The sequence below is a fragment of the Podarcis melisellensis genome, assembly GCF_964234715.1.
Source record: "Podarcis melisellensis genome assembly, chromosome: 9".
NCBI classification, from domain to species: domain Eukaryota; kingdom Metazoa; phylum Chordata; class Lepidosauria; order Squamata; family Lacertidae; genus Podarcis; species Podarcis melisellensis.
The window spans coordinates 22,536,799-22,563,802 of NC_138541.1; the positions used below are offsets into that span (position 1 = coordinate 22,536,799).

At 42.2% G+C, this 27,004-nt stretch overlaps 2 protein-coding genes across 4 annotated transcripts in view; one reads left to right on the forward strand and one right to left on the reverse strand.

Moving 5' to 3' along the window:
• ARHGEF38 (Rho guanine nucleotide exchange factor 38) overlaps positions 1 to 9,962 on the forward strand; it is a 52,915-nt gene extending 42,953 nt beyond the window's left edge. The window contains exons 11-15 of one of the 2 annotated variants that reach the window (XM_081924946.1): positions 1,044 to 1,184; positions 4,290 to 4,488; positions 5,624 to 5,898; positions 7,704 to 9,593; positions 9,952 to 9,962. In XM_081924946.1, coding sequence (XP_081781072.1) covers positions 1,044 to 1,184; positions 4,290 to 4,488; positions 5,624 to 5,898; positions 7,704 to 7,889 — 801 coding nt within the window. In that variant the 3' untranslated portion in view covers positions 7,890 to 9,593; positions 9,952 to 9,962. The remainder of the gene's footprint in view (positions 1 to 1,043; positions 1,185 to 4,289; positions 4,489 to 5,623; positions 5,899 to 7,703; positions 9,594 to 9,951) is intronic. The other variant, XM_081924947.1, reaches the window with a different exon arrangement.
• Positions 9,963 to 11,664: 1,702 nt separating this feature from the next.
• INTS12 (integrator complex subunit 12) lies at positions 11,665 to 26,953 on the reverse strand. Of its 2 annotated transcripts, none has more exons than XM_081925131.1 (7): positions 26,822 to 26,953; positions 24,354 to 24,511; positions 23,175 to 23,327; positions 21,833 to 22,020; positions 15,952 to 16,111; positions 14,433 to 14,585; positions 11,665 to 12,481 (listed from the first exon to the last, which is right to left on the reverse strand). In XM_081925131.1, the coding sequence occupies exons 2-7, from the start codon at positions 24,501 to 24,503 to the stop codon at positions 11,903 to 11,905; spliced, it is 1,383 nt and encodes a 460-aa protein (XP_081781257.1). In that variant the 5' UTR covers positions 24,504 to 24,511; positions 26,822 to 26,953; the 3' UTR covers positions 11,665 to 11,902. The 2 variants fall into 2 exon arrangements, with proteins under 2 accessions (XP_081781257.1, XP_081781256.1); XM_081925130.1 differs by having other exon boundaries at positions 21,833 to 22,023.
• Positions 26,954 to 27,004: the final 51 nt, after the last annotated feature.

Here is a 27,004-nt window from a genome sequence, read left to right on the forward strand (position 1 = left end):
GAATTTAATATATGCAACTGAGCAGCGGTGGGAAGCATAGTTGTCCTCTAATGTGCAGTGGCGTGTTGGAAGGAAAATGAAAACAGCAAAGGAAATATTTATTTGGGTGAGAGAGTGTGTGTCCTAGTGGATATCTCTTTTGCTCAAACACACACATGCAAGATAATGAGGGCGTGGGGACATCACACTAAACTGTAGTTTAGCTTAATGAGCATAATATCTCTCCTGATTTGCGCCTTCCCTCCCCTCTCTCATTCTCTAGTATGGCTGCAAGGAGGAGTTTAGAGGATTCTGCTTCCACTTGTGATTAACCACAGTTTGTTGTGTCAGTCAGTCTTGGGAAACTCAGGTTAATTTTAACATCTACAAGTTTCCAAAAAGCCAGCTGCACAGTTCTGGGTTTGTGTAACGTATCAGGCTATGGTTAAAAGCAGAAACAAAAGCTGCCAAACCCCCATTAGCTATAGGGGAGAGGGAAGCATGGAAGCTTTTGAGGTGGGCTTATTCATATCTTGCTGAACTAGGGATGGGGAACCTATGGCCCTCCAGATGTAATTGGAGTCCAACTCCTTGTCGTTCCCATGCTGGGCCAAGGCCAATGGGAATTGGAGGCCAATGGCTTAAGGGATAGCTAGATATATAATAAAGGATATCATCTAGACTAGGATAGTCTTTTTTACCCATGGGAGAAGATAGCTCAGTTGGTAATTTCAGGGTGATGGGTTCAAGCTCCATGTTGGGCAAAAAAATCCTTCATTGCAGGGTGTTGGACTAGATGGTCATCTTGGTCCCTTCTAACTCTACAATTCTATGATTCTATGTGTTGTTCACATCAAAAATTCAGCATTGTGTCTGCAGAAAGTCAAGGGGTACAACAGGAAAGGCTTTCCCTGATGAGCTTCTGCCAGAAGCCCCACCACAGGAAAAAGCAGTGACGCTGTTCTAAGGCTGCCAAATCAGAACCAGCATTATGTATATATACTCCCCGATCCATCACAGCTTGTGACTAATCATGTAAACTTGAACCTCTTTTGAACTTACAGCTGTCGTCTCCAAGCATCAGCGAAGTTCAGCACCAGGTGCTCGAAGACATACACAGTCTGAATTTTGTCAAAGAAAACAACAGCATAAATTTCATTGAGAGAAAGCTGAGCTTTGAAAAAAAGAAGCCAACCCCTCTCCAGGTTTGTAGCATACATTTGACAGGAGTCCCCGTTGCAAGTTTGGGTACTAGGAAAAGCAAAATGCAGGGCGGAGAAGTAAATATATAGAAACCACATTTTTATTGCCAATTGAATCTACTGAAAGCTAAATGTATTTAGCTTCCCTTCCAACCCTATTCCTTCACCCATGCACTGTTAAGGCCCCAATCCTACTATGCATTTTTACCTGGGAGTAAGTCCCGTTTGAGTTGTTACAAACTACTGCTGTGTCAGCAGCAGTAGTTGACTGGGCTACATGTCAGTTTCAACTGTTTTAACTTTCTGTGGGTTGTTCTACTGTCTACTTTCAATACATGAATATGTACACTTTATCTGTTAAATCAGCAGTCATTTGCTTTGGGAAGAAAAGACTAATCTTGCTTATAAACTTGAGATATGAGTCTTGGCTTATGCACGGCAGGAATGGGAAAGTTGTGGTCCTTCAGACAATGTTGGACTCCTATTTCCATCAGTGCTGGACAACATGTCCCATGGCAACAGATGATGGGAGTTGTAGTCCAAAGATATGGGCAAGGGCATGGATTCCCCATCCCTGATGTATAGAGTCAAGAGCTCAAAAGGACCTGGCTTGTGGTTAAGGATTTGCACCTAGTGCTCATTGAAATCCGTGGGACTTGAAATCCATCGGTCATGACTAACGTGTCCCAATGATTTAAATGTTCATCTTAGTCTGGATCCAAAGTTTTGTTGAGTTTTAACAGGACTTAACTTCCAGGAGGTATGCATAGAAGTAAAGGGCAGGACTAACAAAGGGCTAACAAAGCCCTGCACAGGGTATTCTGCTTGCACAACAAATAACAGCGTGTGGGAATTGTTGTTGTGTTGCTGCTGTTGGCACCCATCGGTCTCAAGAGACAATAGAGTGCGCCTTCAGGGGGAAGTCAAATTGCTGTGCCAGCAACACCAAAGTGACCTCCCTGGGGAGCAAGCAGGTCCTGGGCTGCCCAGACAACAAGACCCCTCTCTCAGCCTTGCTGATGTGGTCCAAAGAAAAGCAGAGAAATACAGCTTGGGGGAGTAGCTGACAGTAATCAGGGGAAAGGGACGAGGATCAGGAGTTCATCCCTCTTTTCTGAAGGATCATGCTCTCAATCTGAATTGGTTATCTCTCTGTTATTAACATTGGGCAGTGGGCAGAAATGCATGGGATCTCTCTTATTGCACCTAGCCTGATCCAGAACTCCAAAAAAGTGTGCCTAGCAATGCGTTCCTCTGAAAGCAAACGCCACCCTGTGCCATTCCTCTCCAAATCACGCTTGACATTTCATTCCACAGCCCTTGGCAATGCCATTGTCGTAAGCTCCTCTTCGATTTGTGCATATTCAGTCCGCAGACACATTTCCCACTAAACATCTGTATAGCAATTCTAATCTTCTGATGTATTTTTTTTATTACACAGGAAACCTTTAAATGCCTTTCATAGTGATGGCAGGTGATTTTATTATTATTATTATTATTTTAAAAAAAGGAGTGCTGGGATTTAGACATGTCTAGTGCACAATGTCGCCAAGAGCTGTGTAGAAGTCCTGCTTGTCCTCTATCGGTAACTTCCCATTCCATATCTAAAACAGCATAATCCGTGGATTACGGGTTTCTCAAGCCTTGTGATGTTACACGTCCCTGTCACTTTTGTGCGGGGTGACTTCAAAATGCTTCCCGTTAATTGACACCGACACTGATAAGTGCATTAAGATGGGAGGCGAAGGCAAATTTCCTCTACATGACTATTCATAGAGGACTAATCTTACAGCCGTCAAAGTAAAACGCACAGGTACCTCAGACTATCTGCCATGTACAATAAGCTGCAGCAATTTATACACAGCTTTACCCTGTGTATTTAATGCCTTGGCACTGCAATCTGCCCAATAGTTCATGGTTAACAATGAGCCCAGCAGCCGATTTCCACAAAAACCCTACTTACACGAGCAGTTTACTCACACAGGCATTGTTAGATCGGGCCCGTCTTCTACGAAATGACATATCGCTGTGTGCGAGCTGTTATTTTCCCAGGTCAGTGGAAATGAGCGTGAAACTAGGCATTTAGTGTACTTAAAAATATATATATTGAATAGCATTCTTTGGAGGGAGCTGATAACTAGCGGGGGTTAGAGCAGGTGAGGAAGGGAAGTTTAACCCTTTCTTGCCGTGCTACCAATGGAGGGTTTCAGCCCTGTGAAAATAGCTTCAAATGAGTGTTTTTTGTCAGGACTTTAAGAAAGAGCCAAACCATCTTCTACATGTACTGCATCCTTTTTTTAATTATCAACACACCCAGTGACCACTATCTCATTTTTTAAAGAAGCATTAAATACAAAGGGGCATTGAATGCTGTAAGTGGTTTGCCCATGGCTCTGTGTTGAAATAAACAAGAGTATTCCAATAGGCAACATCCTAGATTTAGACATGGGTTACCAGGATTCAAATACGTATTCAGCTACTGAATTTAGATACTTACGGTAAAGGTAAAGGGACCCCGGACCATTAGGTCCAGTCGTGACCGACTCTGGGGTTGTGGCACTCATCTCACTTTATTGGCTGAGGGAGCCGGTGTACAGCTTCCGGGTCATGTGGCCAGCATGACTAAGCCGCTTCTGGTGAATAAGAGCAGCACACGGAAATGCCGTTTACCTTCCCGCTGGAAGCACCCACTTTGAGGTGCTTTCAAACTGCTAGGTTGGCAGGAGCCAGGGATTGAGCAACAGGAGCTCACCCCGTTGTGGGGATTCGAACCGCCGACCTTCTGATCGGCAAGTCCTAGGCTCTGTGGTTTAATCCACAGCTCCACCCGCATCCCTAGATACTTACGGGCTCACTGTTAAAACTGTGTTTTTGGAAGACAGTCTTACTGCGCTATGAGTGATCGCCAAAGAAGAAGAAGAGGAGATACTGAATAATACTGACTTGCCTTTAGAGTGTGATGGGGATTGATTGGGAAAGTGAATGAGACAGAGATTGTCATATATGGTGGAGAAAACAGCAACAGGAATGTTGATATACCCTGAATATGCTTTCCTATGGCATTGCAGTTGAAAGTATGTCTCAAGCTGGGTTTTGTTTTGTTTCCAGCCTGAATTTCCACGGCAGACTGAAAGCCACAGGTCCGTGATACTCTCCACATACAACTCAGACTTGCTGTACCAAGCCAAGCGCAAATGCAACGCCACTCAGGAGTTTGATATTGATCTCTACGAAGGAGAATTGGTAGCTGTCGTGGAACGAAAGGATCCTTTCGGAAGTACTGGCAGATGGCTTGTCGACACTGGAGGTAAGTCCTCAGGCACGTTCATCACAATATTGGATGTCCTTTGGCTGTGATGGTTATTAAATATGGACACAACAGCCCTGTGATCTCAGCTTCCACATTGTGCCACAGTGACTTCTCACAGAGGTTGTGAGTAGTATTCTAGCCTGCCCTGTGAGCAGGTCATGGCTCACATCACAAGTACCTAACCTAGCATGAGTGACATTATCCTGAGTAAAGATTTGGCGCTGCTGGTGCAAAACAGAGCAACTTCCAACATGGTGGAATTTACAAAAACACATAAGCTGTTCTTAATTTATATTCTATCCTGTACTGGGTTTCTGAATTGCAGAATTCTGGTCTTTAACTTGCAATATATATATTAAGGAAGTGTGTGTGTGTGTGTGTGTGTGTGTGTGTGTGTGTGTGTGTGTATTTATATATATATATATATTGCTTCATGTTTTAAATAAAATCTTTACAACATCCTAAAAATATCCCAGAGTGAAGTCAAATACAAAAGAAAAAAGAAAATTAAAATGCACATTTTATATTAGCACAGATAACATAACTAAATAAGTTATCTAAGATATCCTCTTAAACATCAAGCTAAAACAACTGACGTATTGGGTGCCATAACAACTACTAACAGATCCAAAATACAAAAATACAACAGACACAACCAGCGTCACCCACCAAGTAGGCAAACATGTATTTATAGGTAGCAGTTATTCCCACCTTGGCAGCTATCTCTCCTACTTACATGGAATAAGGCGTCACCCACAATATTTCCTCCTTCACTCCCAAAGGCTAAAGCAACAAAAAAGGGCACTCTTGCCCTCTTTGTGACCCCGAGGGGCCAAATCCCTTTTTTTGTTACCCCTTCTGTGTCACCCAACCCAGAGTGGCCTGCCACAGCACAACAACACTAGTTGTAAGACTAGGGGCCTCCAGTGACTTCTGCCCAGCCTCACTGGGGGGATTATGGACCAGACTAGGTACAATGAGAGAACATGGTGGGTAACAGGAATCAGGTGGTCTCCCCACTGTTTCCATACTCCTTATTGGTGGCAAGCCTTTCTTTGCTTTTTATGAAGGGCAGAAGGACTTGGAAGCAGGGAAGCACATTCTAATTTCTTTAAATTTTCCTTCTCCCTAGTTTCGAAAGGATATGTTTACTCCTCCTTCCTGAAGCCCTACAATCCAGCGAAGGCACAAAAGGAGGCTTCAGATGCCAGTTTCTGCGACGGCGACTTTGATAACATCAGCCTTTTTGTCTCTGTGAGGCAAGTGGATGACGGCAGCACAAAACCCGCAGGGCAGCACAAGAGAAGCGGAAGCAGCTCTTCCTACAATAGCCTGTGTGAAAAGGCAGCTATTAACGGGACAGAGGTGGATTGCTTCTACGGAGTGGATGACCAAGATGTAAGCATCGTGAGTTCACCTTCATTCCCCTCCTCCTTGTAGCTGCTTGTTCACCTGTTCTCTCCAGGTGTGTGAGCAGCAAGGAGAAGACACACAAATGAGTAGTGGCAAAGAGGTGGGCCCACTCAGAGAATCTTCAGAAGGGGTGTGATTTGGTGGAAGAGCATCCATCTCATATGCAGAAGGTCTGAGGTTCAATCCCTGGCATTGCCAGGTCAGACTGGAGGAAGCCCTATCTGAAACCAGAGAGGGCAGCTGCCAGTGTGAATAATGCTAAGCTAGACAGTGTAAGTCAGTTTGCCCTACTTTGCCAAACACCTGTCCAAAAGTCATAGTATTACAGCATCATAGATTCCAACCACCTGCAATGCAGAAATGTCAACTAAAGCATCCATGACAGATGGCCACCCATCCTCTGCTTAAAAGCCTCCAAAGAAGGAAAGTCAACAACCTCCTGAGGGAGACCATTCCACTGTCGAACAGCTCTTACTGTCAGAAAGTTTTTTTTTCCTGTTGTCCCTTGCTGTGGTGAGAGGAAGAGCATGTCAAAGGAAGCTTTAGATTTGAAGAAGACTATGTCAAACTTAGAGGGATGCGAGTGGCTTTGTGGGTTAAGCCACAGAGCCTAGGACTTGCTGATCAGCAGGTCGGTGGTTCAAATCCCCACGACGGAGTGAGCTCCCGTTGCTCGGTCCCAGCTTCAGCCAACCTAGCAGTTCGAAAGCACCAAGTGCAAATAGATAAATAGAAGATAAATAGGTACCACTCCAGCGGGAAGGTAAACGGCGTTTCCGTGCGCTGCTCCGGTTCGCCAGAAGTGGCTTAGTCATGCTGGCCACATGACCCAGAAGCTGTATGCCGGCTTCCTCAGCCAATAAAGCAAGATGAGCGCCACAACCCCAGAGTCCATCACGACTGGACCTAATGGTCAGGGGTCCCTTTACCTTTACTTATGTCAAACTTAGCAGCAGCCCATAGGAAATATTCTAAAGTTGTGAAGTGGTGCTTCTGGAAACTGTGAGGCCCTGTCATGCTGCCCAGCTTCTGAAATAGGAACTCTGATGCTGCCCACCTGGATTTGAGAATCATGGAACTGAGGATCATCTAGTACAACCCACTGCACTGCAGGAATATACAGCTGTCCCATATGGGGGATCAAACCTGCAACTTTGGCACCACGCTCTAGCCAACTGAGCTTTCCAGCTGATAGCCTAGCACAGGTGCCACCCTGGTCTCCTTTGGGAGGATGGACAGGCTAGAAATGTAATCAGCAAATAAGAAAAATAAGAAGTTCCCTCTTGCCTGCTGTTTGCCTTTCTGCATCAAGTGTATCCAGTGGGGTGCTCTCCAGATGTTGGCCATTCTGCCTGGGGTTGATGGGACATCTGATATTTGTAATTTGGCAACATCTGGATGACATCACATTGGCTGCCCCTGGTTTGCAAAATTGCTTGTGTTTATAGAAGGAGTGCTGCATATCATCATAGCATGTACGAGTTGCTTATATCCCAGGTTTGTGACAGGAGATATTACCAGCCGTACCTGTGAACCTTCTGCATGACTAGCAAATGCTCTCCCACTGACCTGCCACCTTTCCCATTGGTGGTGTATACATACCATACGTTTAAAGCACATGGCTTTCCTCAAAGGATCCTGAGAACTGGAGTCCAACCCTCACAGCACCCCTAATAAATGACAGTCCCTGAGAATCTTTGGGGGGAGTTATGTGCTTTGAATGTGTGTATGTAGCCATCGTATGCTGAAAGAGCAGCTAGGACAGAAAAGACATTTTCTCTTTTGTTTCTTCCTCTCAGACATTTTATGCGGTTCATGCATTTCAAGCAAGGAGCCACCAGGAGCTCAGCCTTCAGGAGTACCAGCGAGTTCGGATCCTTCGTTTTTCCGACCTGAGCGGGAATAAGGAATGGTGGCTAGCGGAAGCGAAAGGACAAAAGGGATACGTGCCAGCAAATTACCTTGGGAAGATGACTTACGCGTAAACATCGGAAACACTTGCGACACCTCATTCTCTGAAACGTCAGAGGCAAAAGTCTTCCGTTTTGCTCTAGTTTGCTCAAAAGTTTGTTGGTAAATCAAGAGCTGAAGAACTTATGAAGGAGGTATTTAAAACAAAGAAAAAACTGTTGTCCTGAATTGCTTGCATCTTCACTTTGCCACACTGCTTTTGTTGGAATCTCCCCTGGTGTATGGAGAGCCAGTGTGGCATCGTGGTTAGAATGTCTGACTAGGACCTGGAGAGACCAGGGTTCAAATTCCCCAGTCGGCCATGAAGCTCATTGAGTGTCCTTGGGCCAGTCTCTGCCTTTCAGCCAAATCTACCTCAAAGGGTTGTTGTGCATCAGAGCTGTGTCAGGTGTGCATGCAGGAGCCAGGCCCTGTGACCGATAGGACTTTGCAGGACTGGGGCCTTCCTAAGTTTGTTCTGAATAGGCAAGGCATGGCCTCACACCGTGGGACTTACCTTTGAGTAGACATGCCTAGGATTTTCTGTACAGCTGGAAATCTAAACACACTTAATGGCGGGAGTAAGCGCCATTGAATGTAGACTTGCTTCTAAGCAAATGTGCTCAGGATTGGGCTATAAATATCCCTAGTGCCCTATTTAATGTGCCTGCAACAGGGCAGAGGATACGTATTCCAGACATTTAGTGCATGGCATCAATTTGATTGCCTTGTGATAAGAAGGAATACATTGGGCCCCTAAAAGAGTTTTAGATTTGGGCTTTTTAAAAAATTTTTTTACTAAGTCTATCTGTTGTCTCTTAACACAGAGAAGGCTGTCCCAGGGAAAGCCTATCATGCATTTAAGCATTTGCAGTTTCTGCAATAAACAGAATGCTCACACCAATGTTTTTGCAGTGACAGTGAAATTCAGCAGACTAGAAAACAAACATGGCTTTGTAAATAATGCTACCTGTCTTTCAAATTGAGAAATGGGGGTGGAATGAAGTATCTGCTTGATGCTGTCCAGCTTTTCTGAATCTTAATAGTGATTATGAAGCTTAAAAGCCCTATGTGGTTGAGTTAACTACCCTTATCTGTTGCACTGTCTTTTGTTTATATACCAAATGGTTCGTAATGAAGAAAGCATTCCTTTGCTGAAAGGCTCCCTGCACTGGTTATGGTATGCTTTACATTTCAAAATGAGATGAAGCAGTTTTCCCTTCCTCCAGCAGTAGCTGAACGGTGTGCAAAGGGCTGAACTCACACACTGATGAAGCTTTGGAGGCCAAGAAGAAACAGTTGGGCCGACAATTTGATATTATTTTTATTGTATTTATCCGCAGGGTTTTTTGAGACCCTGAAAGGGTATAATGTTATCTGTGACAAAGAGTTATTTTCAGGATTTCTTTTTTGAGGTGTTGAAATATGATATTTAAAGTCTCTAGTTTCCAGGCACTTGTCATGTTAAAAATGTTTAGCTCAAGCCAGAAATAAAGATCCACAAGCCATTTGATGTGCCTTTACCTACTAGGTGTCAGATTAAGGAGGAATGAAGGACAGTTGTTTCAGCTAGATTTGTTAAAGATGCATAAGGAATTCTATTCCAACTCAATTTCATTTAAGTAGAATCCTAAGGAGTTGGTTGCCAACCATTGACAATGGAGTATAGAATGTGTTTATGCTTCAAGTATTCACTCTTATGATGGGCTTGCATGAAACATATCATATGGTATACAGTGGTGCCCCGCAAGACGAACGCCTCGCAAGACGAAAAACCCGCTAGACGAAAGGGTTTTCCGTTTTGGAGGCGCTTCGTAAAACGAATTCCCCTATGGGGTTGCTTCGCAAGACGAAAAAAATCTTGCGTCCCCCCGCGGGTTTCTTTCGCTTTTTTTGCCCTTTTCCTAAGCCGCTAAGCCGCTTATCAGCTGTTCCGCTGATAAGCCGCTTAACAGCTGATCGCTGGAAGCTGCTTGACAGCTGTAGCGCTAATCCGCTAAGCTGTCAATGGGCTTGCTTCGCTAGACGAAAAAACCGCTAGACGAAGAGAATCGCGGAACGGATTCTTTTCGTCTTGCGAGGCACCACTGTACCTAGTTGAACGTATTAAAAGCAGATGAATTCAGCAAATAACTCCAGCTGATTCAGCGTGTAAAATCTTTGGGGATTGCTGTGCTATAAGCCAGGGGTTAGCAAGGTTCACCTTGCCTGGGCCAGTTCACTGCCGTGGAGCCCCCTCCGTGGGCCAGATTGTGGGTGTGGGATTTCCGTTGTCTGCACAGACACAATTTCTGGCGCCGCAGAAACAAGTCCCTGCACCGTGCTGGTTTAGCGCAGCGTGCGGGAACTTGCTGAGTGGGCAACTCGGTTTGGGGGCAGCTTGTGGGCCTGTAAAACAACTCCCGTGGGCCGCTTGTGGTTGCCCACCCCTGCTAAGCAGTAGTATAGAAAGACAAATTCTGTTACACATTGTTTCATCACCACAGCAAATTACATACGGAAAAGGTTTGCCTTTCTATGTAATTTGAATGCAGAGGAGCTGTCTGAGTCTGGATCTGGCAACCCTAATAGCATCAACAGCCTAAATAACTGGGATCATGGTAGGAACACAACTGGTCAGTCTGAACTGTGGTCATATCTGAAGTGGGAGCCTCATTCAGCTGAATAGGAGCAAAGATAAAGCAAAAAAATAAAAATAATCCTGCAGTTGAAAGGTGCTTGTGCAGCAATTGCTCATGGAATGCATTGTGTGAAACATGATTCATTTCAATCAGAGCTGATTGCCATCAAAATATTGTTATGGATATTCACGCCTGTCTGCATATACACCTTCTTATTCTGATGGCACACAAAGAATCTAGGCCAAACACTATCTGTACTTATTCCTTTCACGAATGTTTATATTACCATCTTTTTGTGATCTCAATTATAATCCTAAAGAATGCCTTTGCATTCAAAAGTGTTCATCAAAACACAAATGGAAAGCTTAGCTCCTTCTACAGCAAATATTATTGGGACAAAGCCTGTATGACTAGAGATTTATTACTGTGAATTTAAACTACAGCAATGTCCGTGACTCAGAGTAATACGGTATTTACTTTTAATAAAATGTATTTTTACAAATATTTGTTGTCTAAATACTTGCTGTGTTGTGATTATCTTAGGTGATCATTTTGTTGCAAATCATGGATCTTGACATGTGTCATAAAACAAAAAACAGGTTCCAATACTTTATGAAAGCAGTCATTTGTATGCATTTTTATTGCTGCTATTAAAGGACAGGACCTTTAAAAAACAAAGTACACCTCTTTTCATTCTTGCGCTTGCTCCTCTTACACAGCTGTTGACTTGCACTTGTCAAGCATCCTATTTGATTTCTCTACAAATCTGAAAAACTTTTTATTTTCCTTATCTTCAAATAAAGTTATTTAGCAGGCGATGATACCTGCCTGCCCGCCCAATGGTTACTTGATGCCCTCTCAATCGCAACCCCCCTTGTACTCTATAGGAGGGTTCCACACTTCAGAGGAGGTAAAGGATGCTCACAGGAGGGGGCTGTATGGGTGAGGAGGGAAAGCAAGTCCTAATGTGAAAGCCGCATCATTGGGTGTGAGTGTAGCCCAATGTTTAAATAAATCTCAATCAGTACATAACTGTCCATGCAATTTGAGATGTTCACAAAAATGGAAGGCTTGTTGTTGCATGGTGAAAATCACCAAAAATGTGTGTAAAGCTGGCATTAAGACACCTCCTCCCCTCCTATATGAACTCCTCTTTGAGGAATTATAGAGAAAAGTGCTAAGTCACATGTATTTCAAACAATATTTTTATTGAAATATTTTAAAGAAATAGTTCATACCCTTAGGCATCGGGTCTAAAGCAGGTTCAGAATATTGGCATTACCTGAAAATCCAATTCTGCTTCGACTTGAAAGCACAACTGCCGCCACCAAATAAAGACATCTGATTATAGCTTTTATCATAGGACTTTATTACTCTCTTGTTCAACTGATCCCAGAGACATGTTTGCACTTCATCAGATACTTCTATTATTTCTTTAGCTTCTTTTGAGCAGCTTTCTTCTTTACCATCTGTAACCTTTTCATAGCGTTGAGCTGTGATTCTTGAGAAGTAGGACCCTTCAGAGAAGGGGACTGATTGCCAGATTCTGCACTTGCTTTGCTGGTGCTACTCCCACTGCTGCCTGCTGTTCCACCACTTCCGTTTCCACCAGCAGCCTGGCTGATACTTGGAGCTGAACTGCTTGGACTTGGGAGCCCTATTTTGCTTACATTGTCACTGCTAACTGAACGACAAAGACCTGTTTTTCCCAACGTGAGAGGGGGCAGGGGCTTAAATGGAACAGGGGTTGTGCCACTGTTAGGAGTTGCTATTTTTGAGCCTAGCCCTGCTTTGGCTGTCGCCAACCCTGACAAACCCACAGGTTTTTGATTATTTGAGGCAGTAGCTGGCTTGCTGCTAGTACTCTGGGTTGTGGATCCCAACTTGGCTGTTGATGGACCTGCGGAGGACGTTTTTGCTGCAAAAGCTGCCCATCCTGTAAGGCCGCTGGTTGACGAGGAGGAAACATTGGCACTGTTGGAGTTACCAGAAATAGCTGCTGAAGTCTAAAATAAAGATCAATACAAACTCCACATTAGTTAAAGCTGATCCCTGCAGAACACAGACCAGCATGAATAATAATATTTTTCACATTCTTGGTATTAGAAAATAAATCAACAGGAAGTAGTGCAATATATATATATATTTAAAAAATTGTCCAGTAGCACCTTAGAGACCAACTACAGTGGTACCTCAGGTTACATACGCTTCAGGTTACAGACTCTGCTAACCCAGAAATAGTGCTTCAGGTTAAGAACTTTGCTTCAGGATGAGAACAGAAATTGTGCTTTGGTGGCGCGGCGGCAGCAGGAGGCCCCATTAGCTAAAGTGGTGCTTCAGGTTAAGAACAGTTTCAGGTTAAGTACAGCCCTCTGGAACGAATTAAGTACTTAACCCGAGGTACCATTGTAAGTTTGTTCTTGGTATAAGCTTTCGTGTTCATGAACACTTCTTCAGATACACTGAAACAGATGAATCTAGGAAGCAGTGTATTAGTGTATAGTGATAAAAAAAAACCAGAGGGCACAAAGTGGCACGTATATCTTAATTCTCCAGGTTAAGACAAGACCAACATTGTTACCTAAGAATTAAATAAGCACAATGATCCTTCACTCCGATGTAAAAATGACAAAACAATCTGCAGCACCTAAAACTTGGGAATTAAAAAGATAAACAGCAGAATCCATGGTTATTCTTCTATTACCTGAAATTGCTGTTATCAGGACAACAAATGTGAATTCCCAGATACAGACTTCATCTGTTTTGCATGTTTTGAAAAAGGGAATTACTTCCATTTAGCCTTAATATACAGTAAAGTTGGCTGCCTGCAAATTTTTGCCCAGGCTTCTGACAAGTTGTTTAGAAGACAATCACCAGGAAAAACCTACAAAAGAACTCATCTACACTTCAGCTCAACATAGATCACACTTGCACAAACTTTGGGCACAACTGGCTAGGAATTCTGCTGCAGTTTCCCATGGAAATGAATGGATGCTGTATAAGAACATGGCAATGTTGAACTTCTTGATCTTTGTTTCTAAAGATCATTTCTTAAAACCCCCAACACATTGATTCGGAAATGGGTCAATAATTACACGTGTTATTAGAGAACTCTTTGAAAATTAAATCTTTCCCCCCCTGCCTCCAGGTCTGAATTGATTTGTAATGTTGACTATGATACACTACAATATTACATTGGCTTAAAAAGTCCTCTTTTCCATTTGTTCAAAAATCCTACATACTAATTTCAGCTTAAACAGAACAGGGATTCTGTAAGGTTTCAGTTACTGGTGGGCAAGCCCAGCGATGCCCTTAAGCTTTGGAAAAAATGAAGCTGTGCAGCCTTGGAGCTTGTCAGCTTAAGCCTTGGAAAGCTTCCTAATCCAGAAAGCCAATAGCAGAAGCCAAGGCTTTTATTATAGTCTCTGCGAGCTATCCCCCTGGCTTGTTTTCATCACTTCTTCAGCTGATAGTGAGATAAGACTAGTTTTAGTTTTAATTATTATTTCAACTGTTCAAAACTGAATTTTAATTATTTTATTATATATCAGTCTGATGTGGAAAAGTGATTTATAAATTCCAGTATAAATCAATTAGGCCCTTCCAACCTTTCTGCATTCCCCACAAGTGGGATGAAAAGAACAGCCAAAATTATTCTTACATCTTATCTAAGCCTCGGAAGAAATGCAGATTACCCCTTCAGTCTACCAAATCAAACACAAAATGATTCTTATAAATTAGAAAAGATGAATTCAGTATTTTATTGAGGGCTGCTATCCAAATGGAAGACATGTTTTATCACCCATTCAGAATTATGGACAAACTAGTAGTGTAAAATAAAAGCCTTCGGTTTTGGATTCTAATGAGGTATGTGTGATATTAGGGAGGGGGAGGGAGACCTGTGCTAAACACAATAAAATAACTTATTTTTTCCACAAAACATATTATGTACTGTACCTTGACTTCTGTCCTCTTAAACGCTAGGAAAGTTGACGTTGTCTCCATCTTTAGCTTAATTTCTGGTTTCTTTATCAGCGGGTCTTTCACAGCTGGAGCTACTGAAACTACAGCAGGGGCTGGCTTCTGAGAAGGCTTCTGTGTTTTCTGAGCCTGTATAAATTACACATGTTATCATTCTTTATATGGAAAGAATTAAAAACAAAATCAAATGCCTTAGCAATGTCAATGCAAATATTCATCACTGGACATGAGAAAGCATGAGGGACAGTTGAAAGAAAGATGAGTGTGGAATTTTAAGCTGCATGGAAATAAAAGGTTTGAGAATGGGCACATAAATCAAGAACCCAAATTTGGGAAAAGAGCAGCAAGAATGGCAAGGAAAATGGAAAAAGTACAAGTGGGTAAGGTGGAAGCATTTAGTCAAAGGAAACAGAACTGGAAAACTAGTATGGGGTGGATTCTAATAATAGGTGTGGTTTTGCTCTTTTGGCATCAATCACAAAAGTCAAACAAGTCATAAAAAAGACAGGGTTATATGAATTTATTCCTAACTGCAGAATAGCAAATGCAATGAGCAGTGCAATACCCATTCAAATGTCAACACCCCATCCCAACATATTAAAGGATGAGGTCCTTCAAATAGTACATTTGTTGGCTGTTGCAATCTAGGAGGAAATAAGTCAACATTTACATTTTTTAACATTACAAAGTTTGCTTGTTTTTTAAACAGACTAGGTCATATTGCTGTTTTATCAGTCAATGGCCCAGTTCAGATTATGGTTTCGTGGATATTAGCATCTAAGCTAAGTATTATATGATTTCAAAAGTAAGATACAGGAGTTTACCTGTAATTTGAGTGATTCTTTCATGGTTGTTTGTTTTTTAAATTGAAGTTACGAGAAGCACATTTTTTTCTAACACTGAAATGTTCCTTCTATTAACCAACTTTTAAAATGGCAGGAATTGTATATTCTTCCCATATCTTCAATTAACATGCAAAAAGGCATGTCCCCAGAGAGAAGCAATGAAACAGAAGCCTTTCATCTTCTATGAAAGATAAAGATTCTACAGGAGCTAAAGATGGTTAATGTAGCCCAATATTTGTTACTTTCTCTTACTTAAAAGATAATTTGCAGAGAGCAATCCATTCAGGACATAAGTGCACAGAGTAGGGGGTTATTGATTCATTTAGCTGATTCCTTCTTCCCGTGCTCCAATGACCTTGCCTGACTTTTACATTTTTTGTAATCCAAACACCTACCTTTGGCATGGGAAATATTAAGATATAAAAATCAATACAGCAGCAGCTAAAAATATACCAGCAGACTTCAAAAAGCATATATAACTATTTATTAAGGCATTTCTTACTTGACGATAAATCAATATAGGGGGAAAATGTATTCCATCAACCCTCCTCCCTCCTTTTTATATTTAGTCAAGAAATTCCTTACTTAAAGAACCCAATTAGTGGCTCACTGCATGCTATCAATTATTCTAAGGGGGGGGGACTTCTTACCATTTTTTTCATTTGTCTGGTACATCGAGCACAATACCACACTAGGCGAGGATCATTCACTTCTTTGTCTGTCACTTGAGGTTTATGGCAATCTTGATGGTAGAGATTATGACATTCCTGGCACTCTACTAATGGATTTCCTGAAGTAACCGTCATTTGTCTGCAAAGCACAAAATGTATGGCCCAAGAGTCATAGAATTGTATAGTTGGAAGGGATCCTGAGGTTCATCTAGTCCATGGGTAGCCAAACTAAGGCCCGGGGGCCGGATCCAGCCCAATCGCCTTCTCAATCCGGCCTGTGGACGGTCCAGGAGTCGGCGTGTTTTTACATGAGTAGAATGTGTCCTTTTATTTAAAATCCATCTCTGGGTTATTTGTGGGGCCTGCCTGGTGTTTTTACATGAGTAGAATGTGTCCTTTTATTTAAGATGCATCTCTGGGTTATTTGTGGGGCATAGGAATTCGTTCATTTTTTCCCTTCAAAATATAGTCCGGCCCCCCACAAGGTCTGAGGGACAGTGGACCGGCCCCCTGCTGAAAAAGTTTGCCGACACCTGATCTAGTCCAACCCACTGCGATGCAGGAATCTCAACTAAATCATACATGACAGATGGCCATTCAAACCTCCAAGGAAGCAGAGTCCACCACCTCTCCGGGGACGGGGGGGGGGGGGGAGTCCGTTCCACTGTCAAACAGCTAACATTTCCTCTCAAAACAGAGTCTGGGTGTTTCCAAAGCTGCCTCCAAAGGGCTATTCTTAATACTTCTCAGCAGAACAACATCCATGTGCATCACAATGAAGCCTACGTTCAGAAGATGGTCCCAGCTCTGAGGAACCTAAACTATCTAAAAGTGGGTATGAGGGAAAGAAAAAGAAGTGAAAAGGAAACTAAGGATTATAGGATATTTCCTCAGAGAATAGGATATGCCCTGGCAAGCCTGTTTCTGTACAAAAAGAGGAAACTTGCCCATGCCAGCCTGCTCCCTACATCAAAACATTTTGCTTGCTCTGTGTGCCTAGATACATTAATAATGAATTGCTGCCCACAAAGCCACTGGGAAGAAAATGATTCTCTTTACTATTCACCTCCCCCAAAAAAACAAGTTTAAAAAGCTGTATAGTATGAAAAGCACGAGATATACTTGGTTTATTACCAATGGGTACCTCTCTCATTTAAGATGGTTTCATACAAATTGCGCATAAAATACTAGGAAAGATTGAGTCTTCCATAAAAGTCCTCAGGATGTCTGCAAATTTCATCCAATTCTGCCAAAAAATAAGGAAGTTACAAAGGGTTCCTTAAAAAAAAAATTTTTTTTAAGATACCCTTCACAAAAATCTCCAGATCTATGTGGCAGATTTATCCACTCTAGATGTGCTATTATGCTACCAAATCATTTATATAAAAAGTATAGCTATTTTGATTTCCTCATAATAAAAAAAAGGGGGGGGAGAGAAATATTTTCTTTCCCCGAAGCAGTTTGGCCTTGAGCCCAAAGTCATATCAAACAGTCATTGAAGTATCTGGACCAGGGTCAGCTGTTTCCAAAGCGGCAAAGTAGGGTCAAAACTGAACTACTACTATCATGACTAATTCTTATTTTATTACTCTTCAGTGCTGACTGCTACTATCTGAGTTATGTAAATGGGAAGAAAACTGTCCAAACTGTCACCACAAGTTATACAGTTTGAAGACTGGATCCAGTCCATTTAGATAATGGAAGACATCAGAGCAAGGAGAGCCCAGTTACAACAAAAAACTGATTTAGTTGTGGAAGAAGAGCCAAATCTTAGAATGATGACAGATTAAAAAAGGAGACCTCCAAGAAGAAACAGTGAGGGACAACGATATGAGCAAGACTGTGCAACAGACTCCATCTTGCACAACAGTACTTCCCCTTCCTCTTCTTCCCCTTGTTGCCTCCTGCATGCCCCCAAACCTGCTCCTGGGTCCCCCCCCCAACCCACTGGAGCAGATTTTGGGGACCTACAGAGACCTACAATGTGACAAAGAGGAAAAGAAGTCCCTGTCTGTCAGTGAAAGTCTGCCCGCTGCTAGATGTCACCCAGGAAGTTCACACAGGATGTAAAGGGGGAAAGAAGGCATACAGACTTGAAAGGCATTATCCTAATTTATTGTTATGCAAAATGGGATAATTCTAGCAGCAGCTTTGATCAGAGTAGTCAAGGTGCTATGTTTTTAACAGTTAAAACATTACTACTATGTCAGGGGAGGGGGTTCTTCTATTGGAAAAATATATAAATGACAATTTGGAGACTATACGTTAAGGGAAATATGGCTTGGAGTCAGCCAAACACAATTTCCCAAACCGTTACTACTTTTAGATGACAAATCAGGTTACTTCTAAGCTGCTCTGGCACATATCCCCATGGTACAGGTACATAGGTAACCATGGAAACTCTATTTGCAGGTGGATGTGGTAAGAGAAATACGCTATTCCTTTATTTAACAGGAAAATGAAGACAGAAGATAATATTCAGATGGCTTCAGAAACAGTTTTTTTAAAAGGTGGGCTAATTTGAAAACAAATCAGAAAAATCTTGTGCCAATTCAGGAGTATGTGCAGTGTGATTCTAAGCAGGCTGTGCTTACTTCCTTGGAAATGTGCTAAGGATTTACAGCCTTGACTGCTAAATAGAGCAGCTACAGTTTCTTTAAAAAATAAAAAAAATAAACTGGATCACAAAACTTTAAGATCTTCCAACTATATGGCACATACCTTCATATTTTAAATCTATAAAATAGTAACTGTGGTGAGATTTTTTAAATTCCACGTCAAATGAAACATAAAAACTTTGTGTGACAAAAACTGTCAAAACCAAATTTCATTTTAAGCTGGTTTGAAATGGAAACAGTTGAAAGAGTTTGATGCCTTAAATAAAACACAGTATCATTAATATATAGGGTATGATATAGAAGAGTTCTTGAAAAGGTATACAGGTTTCTCCCTAATAAATCCTCTATTTTGACAGGATTGAAGTGTCACTTGCAAATCACACAGAACATTTTGCTTTTGAATATTCAGTTACACTTGGAAACCAGAGAGTGGCTTAACAATATTTGTTAAGCAGAACAGCTATTTAAGGTCTCCCTACAGACTACCATGGTTTTTATATTTATACTTATTCTACTACTGACAGTTTCATGTCTCTGGTTAACCTATATGCATACATAAAGTTAAATTCAACAATTGTCTAAGCCCAGGCTGCCACCCCACCCCCTTCAGTCAAATTTACTCAAGAGAAGCAACCTAGACTTCAATGAGATTACTTAGAGTGAACTTCTGAAGCGAGCAATTTGAAGACTGAACACAGCCCTATTCCTTTGCTTGGTGAACTCAAAAGTCTTTAATATCTGAAAGATACCTGAGAACTGAGATTTTAAGATTTTCAAGTTGCATAGATATGCAGTGCATTACACAAAGGCATCTTCTGCAAACCCAAAACGACTATGCTATTAGTACCTGCAGTAGGGGACAGATTTTGACCCAAATATTTCTTTTTTTTTTCCATTAACTTAATAAATCTGCAATATATTGCTGTGCAATGTGAACTTGTTTCTCATACTGCATTAAAACAGCAGCATGAACATTCAGTTAGAACTGAATACCCATATGCTTAAAAACAAAACCTATGCACACCCACAAAATACCCTCACCAACCACAAACACAACAACAACAAAGTGAATTAAGGCTACATTCTTATACCTGCTTACCTGGGAGTAAATCCTTTTAAACTCAGTAATATTTACCTACAAGTGAGCATCCGCTGTTTTACTGGAAGAACTTCTTTCATGGGTCCATGAGAGGAACATTCTACCGCCAGAACAGATCGGCTTCCGAAAGTCAGCATCAACCATGGACCATTGTCTAACTCTCTATCACCTTGCCAGTAAATACACTGCACCAAGGCAAGGCCACCTGTTTGCCGCTTTCATAGACCTCGAGGCCGCCTTCGATTCCATTCCTAGGCAGAGACTATGGTCCAAACTTGCCCATCTGGGAATTGATCCGCACCTCCTCTCCCTAATTATTTCCCTCTATTCAAACACTACAGCTCGCATCCGAATTGGTCCCAACGGCTCCCTTACCACTCCATTCCCAACGGCCAGGGGCGTCTGACAAGGTTGTCTCTTGGCCCCTTTACTGTTTAATCTTTATCTTCATGATGCTCTTTCCCCTTTGAAGCTAGCAACTAAGTATCCTCCTCATTTAGCAGGCCACCCCGTTGCCTCCCTTTTCTATGCAGATGATGCCGTCATCTTATCCAGAACAGCTGCGGATCTAGCAAATGCAGTTAATGCATTTATCGCCTACTGTAAGGCGGAAGCTCTTAATATTAATTATAAAAAATCAAAAGTCCTCCACTTCACTCGTTCCCGCAAACTTAAGCTGGAGCCGCTTAAGATCACAGGTGGCTACTTAGAAAAGGTAAAAGCCTTTAAATATCTAGGCTTAATATTTACTTATAATCTCTCCTGGACCACCCATCTACAATCTGCCTCTCTTGCTGCAACCACGACCTCTAATGCCATTGTCCGATTCTATCACCAGAAGGGCGGCAAACACCTTCCAGCAGCAATTCAAATATTTAATGCCAAAGTTGTCCCTAAATTATTATATGGCTGTGAAGTATGGACTACAGCAATATCAGGTAACTTGGATCGCCCACTTCACATGTTTCTGAGATCTCTTTCCGGCGTCCCGAGGTGTGTCTCAGGTGCAGCCCTAAGACTTGAGTTCGCCCAGCCCTCAATTGAAAAACGAGCATGGAGTCGAGCCATTTCCTATAGTTCCCACCTATTAGCATCGGATGCTCGAATTAGAGGTGGTTTCTCCAACCTGATCCTAAGAGATATTCATAATTCTCCTTGGAAAACCACAATTAATCTCAAATTCTGCTCTCTTCTGAATTTGAACCGCAAAACTGTTTTTAACTTAGAGTGTTTTAACCCGGTGGCCCTACCCCTAATCAAAAAGAAGCTACAGCAACTTGACTTTTCTAACACAGCCTCTCATGCAAGAGGGCCGTGTTCAGGTTTAGCCCTAGCTATTCCACCCCCTGAAGGGATCCCTCTATACTGCTTCACAATTCCTTCAGAGGCTAAGCGAAGGGCCTTTACCTGTGCCCGTCTCAACTGTTTTCCTACAGCAGTTCTGTCGGGTTGTTATTCCAGAGTTCCCATAGCAAATAGAACATGCACCTGCAATGACACGGCTCTGGAGACTATGGAACATATAATGCTCTTCTGTACCAACTGGGCAGATGAAAGATCTCGGTTTCTAACTCCTGTCGTGAACAAGCTTCATCTCCCAATCCAGCCTTGGATAGTGCCCCTCCTTCTGCAGGATTCTGATAGCTGGATTACCGAGATGACAGCTAACTTCCTGCTTAGTGTGATGAAGAGGAAAGCGGCACCAACTTCTTTTTTAATACCACAGCTGTAGTTGATATGCCGCACAATCGAACCTGTTTTGTTTGCGCTGTCACTCGATGTTCTAAATCCTCTGTTATTTTTGTTATCCCTATTTCTTTCAAAGTACTCGTCCAGGACGACATCTACATTTACCTCCCCACCCCCATTTTATGTTGTTATTTCTATGTATATTATGCTATGGCCACACGGCTAATGCAATAAAATCGATTGTTTACAAGTGAGCATGCACAAGCTTGGGCTGCTAGTCTGAAAACTACAGACATAATTTATTGTTTAAATTTTAGGTCTCATGAACCATAGGAAAATCCTATTAGAAATTACCGCTTGGCTTATAAAGAAAAGTGACTATTTAGAATTTACAACAAAATGGTCAATTACACCCTATAAATCTGATGCAATTGTCAAATTTTCCCATACTCACCGGCAAACAACACAAGCCAAACCCATCTCCATGGCAAAATCATCAGCACTAGTTTCTTCAAAACTTGAAAGGTCGGCCATGGCCAAATCCTTGCTAGTCTGTACTGTGATTGGAGATGAACGAGCCTCTGGCTTTTCTAGTCTCGGTTTCTTTGGCATGTCAACTCCTTCACTGCTTTCCAGCTTTATCTGCTGAATGATATACACACACAATGATGGTGAAAACATGAAAGCTTCGAGCAAGTAAATAGGAAATCAGTTTATAATTGAAAGAAAGCATGTTCATTGCATAACACAAAACTTACAGAATGCATTACATTCATTAACTTAACTCCCCCCCCATACCTCCAAATTATGTAGAATGTGAAGTGCTCTGAAAATTACAGAAGTCCAGTAATACTGATAAACGTATTTATTGCCACTATGAAAGGAACCAAAGTGTATTGGCACATTGAAATCAAAGTAGTTTGCTGCTGTTGCTTAAAGCATTTGGAAAAAGTGCCTCAGGCTTTTTCTTCCAGCAGATTCATAGTTTAGTATTACTCTGATCTTACTCCTTTACCAAGAATATGAAGCAGAATGGATCGTCTGAAGATCAGGTGTATTATTCATAACTTAATCTTCTGGATTAAATGCCTTACCAAGTTTGTAGATCCCTTAAAATGAAATGAATTCTTACTTATGAATACTAAAGTGATTTTCCTGATTTATTAAGAGCACTTCATTCCTACAAGGACCCTCTATACCTGTTTGTCACCCTGATATGCATGGCACACCAGTATTCTAACCTCATATTATAAATGGGGCAAGTTTGTTGTGGCTGAGAGGTAGTGGTTAATCTAAGGCTACCCAAGCAACTTCATGGCTGAACTAAGATGCTCCCAGGCCCATCATTCTTGCTCTTAATTTCCATGCTAGCACCAGCTAGATTTAATTACAGCCTTGCATTAAATAGAAGCCCTGCTGTCATGCAGTCAAAAACAGTGGTGGGTAAAGTGAGATTGCAAGCGAGGCAAAATAAACAAAGCCCAAGCAAAATTTACATGCTTGCTTGTCAGCCTGCAGCACTGGAAAGCTGCTAAGGAATTTGTAGACAAGGAAAAGGGCACCCTTTGAAAACTAAACAATCTGCATAGAAGAGAAAGCACACAGTTCCTACTCTTGAAAGAAGTGAGCAATTAACTATGGAGAGGACACAGCTAGCAAAGCAGAACACATTCATACACAAGAATTAATACCACCCCAAAGCAAGAAAAAATAAAGAGTCAGTTTTTGCAAATACAAATATGTAACCCTTAAAATTCCTATCTAAATAATGCTTTACATGTAGCAGTAGAACTTACTTTATCAGCAGACCTCTTCTCCGCTTCTTTTTTCACCTTTTCGGCCACAATGGGCTTGCCATTATTGCTACCTGAAGGATGGTTTGAGGAAGCCTTAGGCTCTTGCTTAACAGAAACTGGTTTTGTAATAGATACTTTGGGCTGATCTACCTCCTGTATAAAGCATAACAATAATGTTGTATTAATGGTAATATTAGATATAGTTGCTATGCTGAGATCAAAACAATTTTGTTTTCACTTTGAGAGGTGACAAATGTTACCCCAACCCCAAATACCATTTCCCCCTGCCAGCACAGCCAGTTGTCAAGGAGGATGGGAACTGCCATACATAATATCTAGGGGGCGCAATGTTGGCTACTCCTGCCCTAAAGTGCCAAACAAAGGGGATGAAATAGAGTTTCTTTAATACAGATAGTATAGGCATTTTTAAAGCAGCAGGGGTTTTCCGGTTCAGTCATTTACATGCCAATCCTACACAAAATTATTTAAGTAGAAGATGGCAGCAGCCTGTGTATGCTAAGGATCTGGGCCATTTTGACAGTAATGTCAGCACTTCTACTATGCAAGCCAGAACTTCTCTCTCCTCTGCTATCAGGTTTTATTTTTACATCCCAAGTCAACAATGAAATCAGCTACCAGGTCAATCTATCACTCGTGGTACTACAAAGGCTAAGCAGAACTTACCCACTGGCCAACCCTCTACTAGTGAAGGAACAATGCTGATGGCTGCAGCAACACATCAGAACCATTAAAATGGCTTTCTGGAGCCCAGATGAAAGAAATCTGGTAGGTCTGTTATAACAGCAGTTCTTGTTCCGTTCCTGTGCTTTAAAGAACCTGAAACATGACTCACAGCACCACCACCACTCCTTACTTAGCAGCCTTCTTCAGACACATTCTGCTCACGGGCTACAAATTTCATTGATTTCTAATATTCAGAATAAGTCCCAAGCAGTCTTAACAAGAAATAAGCCCGTTGAACCCAGTGGGGCTCACCTCTCATATACATGTACTGGATCAGAATGCAAATGTAAGGACAAATGAAAGTAGATACTGATTATTTTTGAAGTTCTTTTCAATTCTTACTGGCTTCCTCGAGTAATAGGAAAGAGCCTCCCATTTCAGAAGTTATATATAGCACAAATATATCTAACACATTTCATTCATTCACTCCAGTACCTTCTGCGATGGGCGATAGTCAATCCCCCTAGACAAAGATTCGTCCAGTAGTGCTTTTAGCTTTTCAGCTGAATCCTTGCTCTTTGAATGCAGAAAGCCCAGAGCTTTCAGGAATATGGGGTCTAGCTCCAAGTTCAGAGTAGCAGCCATGGCAGTATCTTTAAATGAAAATAAATAATTAAAGAGCAGAACTTTAAACAAATATATGCCCCCCTCCAAAAGTACAAGTTTCTTAAGAGGAAATCTGTCACCTTATTCTTAGCAAAAATAAAACAGTTTCTGGAAATAATACTGTGCATTTAGAATATAGGTTGCAAGACTTATGAATCTGGCACAGTCTCGGTAACTAACTCAAGTTACTCAAGAAAGTTACAGTCTGTATTTATTTTATTTAAAACAATGCATTTACTGCTTGATTGTAAATAAAACCTCTAACCAATTTTCAGAAAATAAAACAAGATTACAGTGAAGGCGCCTGTCTGGTGTTTATAAGTGAGCAGTTTCAAAGTGTAGGTGCCACCGCACTAAGTGCACAGCTAGGATTATTTAGCATCTCTAACAGTGCAGGTTCCATAGACTAAAGTCATATCTGGGCCAAGGTTATTTCTCAAGCCCCACACTGCTCTGGTCTCAAGCTATCCTACCGTATTTTTCTGTGTACAACACGTCCCCGTGTATAAGATGACACCTATTTTGGGGGACTCCAAATAAAGAAAATGGGGGGAGATTGCCCAGAGTTGTTGAGCTATTTTTTTGCGGGGGGGGGGGGTTGCACCCCGCCTGACTGACACTGCCAATCGCACGCATTGCCAAAGCCACCAATCATCTGCCCGTTCAATGCCAGCAGCCACCAATCACTCGCCCAATCGCCAGCCACTGACAATCTCCTGCTCGCAGCTGCAACCAATTGCCCATCCCCCCCGCACTATCTGTGTATAAGACAACCCCCAATTTTTAACGTTAGTTTATAATTTTAAAAAGTGTATTATACACGGAAAACTACGGTATATACCAACGTTTAACACCCTGACCTTGGTCCTGGAACTCCAAGTAATGCCAAAAGTTGCAATAATGACATCCTCTTGGTCGGCTTCGAAAGTTTTTAGATAAATTCATGGAAGATAAGGCTACCTCCAGAATGAGAGGCATTAGACATAGGCAAACTTGGCCTTCCAGATGTTTTGGGACTTCAACTCCCATCATCCCTGACCACTGGTCCTTTTAGCTATGGATGATGGGAGTTGTAGTCCCAAAAATCTGGAAGGCTGAGTTTGCCTATACATGAATTATGCCTCTGAATGCCAGTTCCCAGAGAGCACACAGGGAGAGAGAGCGCTGTTGCACCCAGGTGCAGCTTGCGGGCTTCCCAATGGCATTGGGCTGATCACTGTAAGAACACGATGCTGGACTAGATGGGCCTTTGGTTTGATCCAACAAGACTCTTTCTGGCGTTGTGTTCTTATGCATTTGCAACCCATCAACATAAGGCGCATGTGTGTGCCTACCTATCAAGGTGGCTGGGAGAAAACAGCCAGATGGGCAGGGGTATAAATAATAAAATTACGATGATAATTACACGTTTAACTTGTACAAAGCTCTTCACACTATGCATTGATTCATGTTGTGTGTGTTTTTAAAGTAATTTTTATTAGGTTTTGCCAGTGCTTTTTTTCTGGAGGGACACGGGTACACATGCCCCTAAACATTTTATGAATCTTTGTACTTTAGTCCATTTACTGTATTCATCTTTCCTGATTACAATTCTAAAATGGTGATTTTCTTGAGTCAAAAAGAGAACCCCCTAACCTTTTTTTTTAAAAAAGAAAAAAAAGAAAAAGAAAAAAAGCACTGGGTTTTGCAATGTTACAATACAAGCCTATCTTAATAGCACAAACGGACAAAAAACATAAATAACCAAACCAAAACTGGGGTGGAAAGCAGGGGCTGATGATTGAAATACTGTAATAGGCAGGAGGGGGAAGTGTATTTGCTTCGTTGTTGTTATGTATTGTGTTTTACTGCTGCAAAGCGCCCTGTGCTCTTCGGATAAAGGGCGGTATATAAATTTAACCTTAACATTTTTTCCAACACACGATATAAAGAGCTGTAATGTCGCCTGAAAACGAAACACGGCGGACCCAAATTACGGGCAAGGAACGCCTCGATTCATTCTCTATACGAGCATCAACATCCGGGTTACAAACCACCGCTTGTTTCGTTTCCCAAAATTTTATACACCGCTTGATTGTGAGGGGGGCGGGGAGGGGGAAGCCACAACACCTGAAAGCGGTTTAGCGGCCATAACATTAACGGGAGAGACGGGGATTTAATAAACTGTCAGATTAGGGGAGCGAGGTGTTTGAATGCGGCGGGGAAGAAGCGCTTTAACGGGAGAGGCGGGACTAGGTCCCTCTGCCGCTCCTCAGACAGATCAAGGCGCTTCCCGCCCGCGCCCCTGCTCTTTTTACCTCAGCGGCGTCTCCGCCCGGGAAACCCCGTAGACAAAACTCGCCCCTTCTTCCCCCGCCGAGCGCTCGTAGGGCCCGGGAGAACCACGCAGACGACGCCGACGCCCCCGTCGGGCCGGCGCAACCTCCTCCTCTTCCCCGACCTCCACCTCGCGAAGCTCCCGGCTTTTCTCCCCGGAGGTG

Coding starts and splice junctions, on each gene's coding strand:
- INTS12 (XM_081925130.1), bottom strand. CDS start 24,503: ATGGCTGCTACTCTGAACTTGGAGCTAGACCCCATATTCCTGAAAGCT. Junction 23,328..24,353: donor ACTATCGCCCATCGCAGAAG/GTACTGGAGTGA, acceptor TGCTTTATACAG/GAGGTAGATCAGCCCAAAGT. Junction 22,024..23,174: donor AGAAGAGGTCTGCTGATAAA/GTAAGTTCTACT, acceptor TATATCATTCAG/CAGATAAAGCTGGAAAGCAG.